Below are 8,937 nucleotides of genomic sequence, written 5' to 3'. Positions count from 1 at the left end.
TAAAGCATTCAATGTAAAGCATTCAATGTATAGAGTTGTCAAATGAACTCTATGGTGTTTTGGTATGGAGGGCTGTAAAACCAAATTATACAAAATATTTTTGTCATTAATAACCCTCCATATTCCTTCACACTTGGTGTTGTGTTTGTGATGTAACAAGGTGACTTTGATTGATTAATTGTATTAGACAATGGAAAGTAGTAGTACGTTCCAGCCAGATACCACGTTACATTATCCAGGATGAAAACACAATCAAGCCCTAAAGCTTTTTTTCTCCATTGTGGTTGATTGTGTTGTGACCAGGTTGTTCTGTGTTCCAGGGAGTGTTCCTGTTCAGTGCTGTCCAGATGGTTCTGATTGTGTTGTGACCAGGTTGTTGTTCTGTGTTCCAGGGAGTGTTGCTGTCCAGATGGTTCTGATTGTGTTGTGACCAGGTTGTTGTTCTGTGTTCCAGGGAGTGTTCCTGTTCAGTGCTGTCCAGATGGTTCCTCTCACCATGAACAACTACGTGTTCCCGGCCTGGGGACAGGGAGTAGGTTGGTGCATGGCGTTGTCCTCCATGCTCCTGATACCTGGATACATGGTCTATATGTTCCTCAACCTCAAGGGGGATTACAAAGAGGTAATGCATCACCTTCTGTCTTCCTTAGCTGCTGACAATCACCTTCAGAAAGTACTCATTTTACACATTTTGTTGTGTTTCATGGTTGGATTAAAATGTATTAAATTGTCTTTTTTTTGGTCAACGAAATACTCTTGAATGTCAAAGTGGAAGAAACATTTCTGAAAAATAAACACTAATATATATTGAATACATACGTTTTCACACCCTTAAGTCAGCACTTTATTAGAAACACCTTTGGCAGTGATTACAGCTGTGAGTCTTTCTGGGTAAGTCTCTAAGAGTGATTACAGCTGTGAGTCTTTCTGGGTAAGTCTCTAAGAGTGATTACAGCTGTGAGTCTTTCTGGGTAAGTCTCTAAGAGTGATTACAGCTGTGAGTCTTTCTGGGTAAGTCTCTAAGAGTGATTACAGCTGTGAGTCTTTCTGGGTAAGTCTCTAAGAGTGATTACATTTACATTTAAGTCATTTAGCAGACGCTCTACAGCTGTGAGTCTTTCTGGGTAAGTCTCTAAGAGTCATTACAGCTAGGAGGCTTTCTGGGTAAGTCTCTAAGAGTCATTACAGCTAGGAGGCTTTCTCTAAAGAGCTTTGCACACCTGGATTGTACAGTATTTGTACATTATTCTTTTAGATTCTTCAAGCTCTGTCAATTCGATTATTGATCATTGCTAGACAGCCATTTTCAAGTCGCGCCATATATTTTCATGCCGGTTTAAGTCAAAACTGTAACTAGGCCACTCAGGAACATTCAATTTAGTCTTGTTAAACAACTAAAGTGTATATTTGGCCTTGTGTTTTAGATTATTTTCCTGCTGAAAGGAGAATTTGTCTCCCAGCGTCTGTAGGAAAGCAGACTGAACTAGGTTTTCCACTAGGATTTTGCCTGTGCTTAGCTCCGTTGCTTTATATTCTTCAAAATCTCCCTAGTTCTCGCCGATGACAAGCATACCCATAACGTGATGCAGCCAGGAATGTGCTGCTCCAAACATAACACTTTGTATTCAGGACATACAGTTAATTTCTTTGCCACATGTTTTGCATCAGTATTTAGTGCCTTGTTGCAAACAGGATGCATGTTTTGGAATATTTTTATTCTAAACAGGCTTCCTTCTTTTCACTCTGTCATTTAGGTTAGTATTGTGGAGTAACTACAATGTTGTTAATTCATCCTCAGTTTTCTCCTATCACAGCCATTAAACTCTGTAACTGTTTTAAAGTCACCATTGGCCTCTCTGGCAACTGAGTTAGAAAGAACACCTGTATCTTTGTAGTGACTGGTTGTATTGATACACCATCCAAAGTGTAATTAACAACTTCACCACTGAAAGGGAAATTCAATGTCTGCTTTTTATTTTACCCATCTACCAATAGGGGCCCTTCTTTGCGAGACATTGGAAAACCTCCCTGGTCTTTGTGGTTGAATCTGTGTTTGAAATTCACTGCTCGACTGAGGCACCTCACAGATAATTGTATGTGTGGGGTACAGAGATGATTTTGACATTCAAAAAGCATGTTAAACACTATTTTTTTATTGCACACAGAGTGAGTCCATTTAACTCATTATGTGACTGAATACTTATCGACTCAAGACATTTCAGTTTTTCATATTTTATTAATTTGTAAATATGTCTAAAAAAATTATTCCGCTTTTGACATTTTGGAGTATTGTGTGTTTTGTGAAACAACATCTAAATTCAATCCATTTTTAAAATCAGGCTGATTTAAAATCAACAACAACAAAATGTGTTAAAATGTAAAATTCTTCCTGAAGGACTGTATGTCCCATTTAGCAGACACTTTTTTCCAAAGTGACTTACAGTTATGCGTGCCTAAATTATTTTCCTATGGGTGGTCCCGGGAATCAAACCAACTATCCTGGCATTGCAAGTGCTCTCCTCACATACTGTGTACACAGAGTCGACCTTAAAGGCGACCATTTTATGTCCAACAACTCTTCTCGAGATAACCATAGCGTGCGTCTCAGAAAGAGATCTGCCTGCAGCAGAGAGTTTGTCACAGGCTGTGGGGTTTTGTACAATTTTAAATAGATGGTATGGCACTTAATCCAAAATTAGTTGGGAATATTGCTCTTGGCGATTACTGTTTTTATATGAATCCGTATAAATAATCGTTGGTTCTCACAGACATTCTAAAAGAAAAGTTTGAGGACAGCAAAATGTCGGCGATAATGTATTTTGTTGCAAGACATTAGTCTTGAGAGAGAGAGAGAGAGAGAGAGAGAGAGAGAGACAGAGAGAGAGACAGAGACAGAGACAGAGACAGAGAGACAGAGAGAGAGACAGAGAGAGAGACAGAGAGAGAGACAGAGAGAGAGAGATAAGTTGAAAGTGATCATTGCTAATGTAAATTAGTTTAGATATGAGATCAAATGAGGGAAAATAAGAATGATCTGTGACAACAGAGTGATCAAATTAAGATACATGTATACACATAGACGTTCAGTTGAGAAGGAGAAAGGAATGTGAGGCTGGTCGGTGCCATGATGCTTCGTCTGTTGAGAAGGAGAAAGGAGTGTGAGGCCGGTCGGTGCCATGATGCTTCGTCTGTTGAGAAGGAGAAAGGAGTGTGAGGCTGGTCGGTGCCATGATGCTTCGTCTGTTGAGAAGGAGAAAGGAGTGTGAGGCTGGTCGGTGCCATGACGCTTCGTCTGTTGAGAAGGAGAAAGGAGTGTGAGGCTGGTCGGTGCCATGATGCTTCGTCTGTTGAGAAGGAGAAAGGAGTGTGAGGCTGGTCGGTGCCATGATGCTTCGTCTGTTGAGAAGGTCACAGAAAGGAATGTGAGACCGGTCGGTCCCATGACGCTTCGTCTGTTGAGAAGGAGAAAGGAGTGTGAGGCTGGTCGGTGCCATGATGCTTCGTCTGTTGAGAAGGAGAAAGGAATGTGAGGCTGGTCGGTGCCATGATGCTTCGTCTGTTGAGAAGGAGAAAGGAGTGTGAGGCCGGTCGGTGCCATGATGCTTCGTCTGTTGAGAAGGAGAAAGGAGTGTGAGGCCGGTCGGTGCCATGATGCTTCGTCTGTTGAGAAGGTCACAGAAAGGAGTGTGAGGCTGGTCGGTGCCATGATGCTTCGTCTGTTGAGAAGGTCACAGAAAGGAATGTGAGACCGGTCGGTCCCATGACACTTCGTCTGTTGAGAAAGAGAAAGGAATGTGAGTCCGGTCGGTCTCATGCCGCTTCGTCTGTTGAGAAAGAGAAAGGAATGTGAGGCCGGTCGGTCCCATGACGCTTCGTCTGTTGAGAAGGAGAAAGGAATGTGAGGCCGGTCGGTCCCATGACGCTTCGTCTGTTGAGAAGGAGAAAGGAATGTGAGGCTGGTCGATCCCATGACGCTTCGTCTGTTGAGAAGGAGAAAGGAATGTGAGGCCGGTCGGTCCCATGCCGCTACGTCTGTTGAGCTGCAGCTTGCAGTGAAAGGAATGTGAGGCCGGTCGGTCCCATGCCGCTTCGTCTGTTGAGCTGCAGCTTGCAGTGAAAGGAATGTGAGGCCGGTCGGTCCCATGCCGCTTCGTCTGTTGAGCTGCAGCTTGCAGTGAAAGGAATGTGAGGCCGGTCGGTCCCATGCCGCTTCGTCTGTTGAGCTGCAACTTGCAGTGAAAGGAATGTGAGGCCGGTCGGTCCCATGCCGCTTCGTCTGTTGAGCTGCAGCTTGCAGTGAAAGGAGTGTGAGGTCGGTCGGTCCCATGACGCTTCGTCTGTTGAGCTGCAGCTTGCAGTGAAAGGAGTGTGAGGCCGGTCGGTCCCATGACGCTTCGTCTGTTGAGCTGCAGCTTGCAGTGAAAGGAACAGTAATTGCTGGTTCTGGTGTTGTCAAGGATGGAGCGCTGCGGTCGTCAATGGCAACGAGAGGAGCAGCTGTCCGCCCTTTTGTGTCAGTCAGTCAGTGCAATCTTGATTGCTTAAATTGTAGCAATCAATTCCTTGGTTTGTGTGTGCCAAGCACCCGGCAGAAAAGGCTCGATCTTACAGACACGGATGCCAGCTAGCTATCTAGTGCGTGATACAATGTATTACCAGTGATGTGAAAGCATGAAGATGTGTAATATATCATTTCCCCACGGCATCTGCATATAGTTAATGTTGTAACTTACAGCCTAAAGATGTCTGACGTATTCTGAACGTATCGTTCTGTACATTACAGCGTCTGCGGATAATGATCCAACCCCCGATGATGGTGAGAGGAGAACGCCAGGAGAACGGCCCTGAGCAGACACCGGCAGCAGCCACTGAAGAGGCTTACATCTAAACCCTGTTGTATTCAGCCTGTCTCCGAGGCCAACTCTTTTGCAGAAAACAACGTAATCAAGGTGAAGCACAACCAAGGGATGCATTCCCAAATGGAATCCTATTCTATATATAGTGCACTACTTTTGACCAGGGCCCATATGGACTACTACCTATTAGAGGCCCTGGTTAAAATTAGTGCACTATATAGGGAATAGGGTGTCATTTGGGACGCAGAAGACCTTCCATGTCTGATATCTAATCACCTACCTCCAGGGGAAACGTGACCAACCTGATTACTGATTACTTTTCATTTATTTTTCATTTATTTTTATTTATTTGTTTTTTCATTTGTTTTGTCAACAGAAATAAGAAAGTCAAACAGCTGTTATTGTGATAGTTTTGTGTTTCATATGCAAACATGTTAGTCTTTCTAAGATTGTTACCTAGAAAATACTATAATTTGAATTATAATTTAAATTTGGAGGACCAATGTGATTCAACCCTAACGTGCTAATATTAACTTAATTCATCGATATAAAAATTAAGTTATTGTAAAACCGAGCCGTAGCCAGGGTCTGGGTTTTAGTGCGTCTGGAAGGGGAGGGTGGGGGAGGGGGCTATTAGGAATGACTTCAGTCGTTATCACATTCACCTCAGCGGATCTACAAACACATAGCCTGTTAGCTATACAATTAGCCGCGGCACATTAACTCACATTAATTCATTAATCCTCAGCACCAGGATTTTAACAAATATGATGGAATACGTACAGAGGTATCTCACAGCAGAAATAACTATTTCATTCACAAAAGTCAACAAATATAGTTTTTTTTGCAGTTTTATAGCTAATTAATGACCTGCAATTCTGCACATTTTGCTATGTTAATATGATATCTGAGCGAGTGAGCAAATAAAATAAATTGGGGCCCCCTGGTCAAGGCCCCCTGGAGATCAAGGCCCCCTGGAGGTCAAGGCCCCCTGGAGGTCAAGGCCCCCTGGAGGTCAAGGCCCCCTGGAGGTCAAGGCCCCCCGGAGGTCAAGGCCCCCGGAGGTCAAGGCCCCCCGGAGGTCAAGGCCCCCCGGAGGTCAAGGCCCCCCGGAGGTCAAGGCCCCTTGGAGGTCAAGGCCCCCCGGAGGTCAATGCCCCCAGGAGGTCAAGGCCCCCTGGAGGTCAAGGCCCCCTGGAGGTCAAGGCCCCTGGGAGGTCAAGGCCCCTGGAGGTCAAGGCCCCCTGGAGGTCAAGGCCCCCTGGAGGTCAAGGCCTCCTGGAGGTCAAGGCCCCCTGGAGGTCAAGGCCCCCTGGAGGTCAAGGCCCCTGGAGGTCAAGGCCCCCTGGAGGTCAAGGCCCCCTGGAGGTCAAGGCCCCCTGGAGGTCAAGGCCCCCCGGAGGTCAAGGCCCCCTGGAGGTCAAGGCCCCCTGGGAATGTGCCCTGTCGGTAATTCAGCCATGATTACTACACATTTAGATGAGTAAATAGACTAATTAACCAATCTAAAAAGGTTTAACTGAATTGGGCTAATTGAGTGACTGTCACACATAAAGAAAATATGCACATTTTCACACCCGTGTTTCCACCTAATAGACTTGAAACGGATGAAACAATCAGTGTGAGATAGTGAGAGAGAATAGTGCACGTAAAAATACACTTTTGCATTCCAGTTTTCATGTACCGACTTTTAAACAAACAACTATTGTTTCCATTGCATTTTCAACTCTACCAAACAGTTTTGTCACAAAAAAATGGTTGACTTAACTACAAATACCAACGACAGATGCAGTGTGGAGCTAATTAACATAATGAGATTATATTTTTACACGGTAAGACTTGCATAACAACCTTGGATGGAGGTTTACTGACACATAACAAGAGAGAAACTGCTGATGCACAACCAAGTTTCAGCATTTCACCTTGTTATTCTATACCTAATTCTCAACAGTAATTTGAGACCCCAAACAAGAGTTTAAAAAATCAAGAAATAACAACAATAATTAAACAAATAAATATCAAATTTGAAATCATTATTAAGGTTCGGACCTCAGTGTTCTCATACGTTGCTATAGCTTTGATTGTGAAAAGGAAAGATACACAATACAGAAAAATAAACAATGTATTAAATTCCACAAATTAACTCAATATGAAAATTGCAGAGTGGAATTGAATATTGACCAATCATAAGCAATGACCATTATGATAAAAGTGCAACCTGCAAGGCAAATGTCCATATATTTTATATAATATTATCACATGTATATTAACCTTTGAAAAGCACAAGGCCGGTATGGATCTCAGACCATCTGGCATGACATGACTGGAAGTACCTGTTACAAAACAACGCAGATTACCGTTACATACGAGAGACTGTTTTAATTGTATCTTTGTTTTCTAAAGAACAATAACTTTCTATGTGTCCTATAACTTGTTTTTAGAATCCTCTGTAGGATGTTTTTTGTACGTGAGAGTGAGACGGACCAAAATCATACGCTGGTGAGAAGGGATTAGCGCAAAACACTGAACGACATGTGACACGGTCTAGATTTACAGAACGAAATAAGAAGCATCCCTCACGTGCTGCAGAGAACAGGGTACAATAAGAAGTATTACTACAGCAGCAGCATTTGAGCAGTGATTGTCTAACAACTCCTAATAACCCAGATATACTGTTTTACTGCAATCATGTTTACCACATTTAGTGTCCAACTCCTCAGGAACAGCCGTGAAAAGCGACCAAATGATCTACTGAAACTACCGTGATGAGAGTTGTGAACGAAGACTTTCCTTCCTTACACCAGTCAGTCAGTTAGTCAGTCATTCTAGTCGAAGCCAGAGCCATGTATTTAGAGAGATGAGGTTTCTGCAATATGATGCATTAACTTGACAATACAACATTATATAGCAGCCATGTTAGAACCCCATTAACATGACACTACAACATTCTATAACAGCCATGTTAGAACCCCATTAACATGACACTACAACATTCTATAACAGCCATGTTAGAACCCCATTAACATGACACTACAACATTCTATAACAGCCATGTTAGAACCCCATTAACATGACACTACAACATTCTATAACAGTCATGTTAGAACCCAATTAACATGACACTACAACATTCTATAACAGTCATGTTAGAACCCCATTAACATGACACTACAACATTCTATAACAGCCATGTTAGAACTCCATTAACATGACACTACAACATTCTATAACAGCCATGTTAGAACCCCATTAACATGACACTACAACATTCTATAACAGTCATGTTAGAACTCCATTAACATGACACTACAACATTCTATAACAGTCATGTTAGAACTCCATTAACATGACACTACAACATTCTATAACAGTCATGTTAGAAACATTCCATTAACATGACACTACAACATTCTATAACAGTCATGTTAGAACTCCATTAACATGACACTACAACATTCTATAACAGCCATGTTAGAACTCCATTAACATGACACTACAACATTCTATAACAGCCATGTTAGAACTCCATTAACATGACACTACAACATTCTATAACAGCCATGTTAGAACTCCATTAACATGACACTACAACATTATCTAACGGCCATGTTAACTCTCCTTTAACATTACATGGGTAATATTTAAACAATGCCATCTAAATTAATGTGTAGAATTAGAGCAATTATTGAAAATTCTAACTGTTTAAATATATGGCTCTGTTAATAGCCATAGTCTGTTGTTATGACTGTACAGTTTTCCAATGTCATGATCTGAGAGAGAAACCTTATCGATGGACTATAACCTAACCTGACCAGAAACCAACAACAATATTATTACTGAAAATATACCTTGTTTGTTTTTAAAAAAATCGAAAGACGAAACATATGAATTATCAAGTTGTTTGGCAATATATATAGAAATAGATTAAAATATATACAGTATATGTATGAATATATTTAGTTTGATTATATATTAATTCCACAAAATGATCAAATATGTATTTCTATAAGATATCAACTAGTTTGTTTCCATGGCAGCTACAAATGACAAGGATCTGGTTTCAATGAGTCATTTTGGTCTC

The 8,937-nt window shown here is 41.9% G+C and overlaps 2 protein-coding genes across 2 annotated transcripts in view; both read left to right on the top strand.

The window, feature by feature from the left end:
* Positions 1-4,888, top strand: part of LOC124004216 (sodium- and chloride-dependent GABA transporter 1-like) — a 26,074-nt gene extending 21,186 nt beyond the window's left edge. The window contains exons 9-11 of the mRNA XM_046312979.1: positions 321-350; positions 455-622; positions 4,784-4,888. Coding sequence (XP_046168935.1) covers positions 321-350; positions 455-622; positions 4,784-4,888 — 303 coding nt within the window. The remainder of the gene's footprint in view (positions 1-320; positions 351-454; positions 623-4,783) is intronic.
* The window catches only part of LOC124004069 (sodium- and chloride-dependent GABA transporter 1-like), a 30,225-nt gene extending 24,335 nt beyond the window's left edge, over positions 1-5,890 (top strand). Inside the window, exons 14-15 of the mRNA XM_046312845.1 lie at positions 455-622; positions 4,784-5,890. Of these exons, the coding sequence (XP_046168801.1) occupies positions 455-622; positions 4,784-4,888 (273 nt within the window). The 3' untranslated portion in view covers positions 4,889-5,890. The remainder of the gene's footprint in view (positions 1-454; positions 623-4,783) is intronic.
* The last annotated feature ends 3,047 nt before the right edge of the window (positions 5,891-8,937 follow it).

Source organism: Oncorhynchus gorbuscha, linkage group LG18 (assembly GCF_021184085.1).
Source record: "Oncorhynchus gorbuscha isolate QuinsamMale2020 ecotype Even-year linkage group LG18, OgorEven_v1.0, whole genome shotgun sequence".
Lineage (NCBI taxonomy): Eukaryota > Metazoa > Chordata > Actinopteri > Salmoniformes > Salmonidae > Oncorhynchus > Oncorhynchus gorbuscha.
The sequence above is the reverse complement of the archived record's forward strand: the minus strand, read 5'-3'. Positions and strand labels throughout refer to the sequence as shown.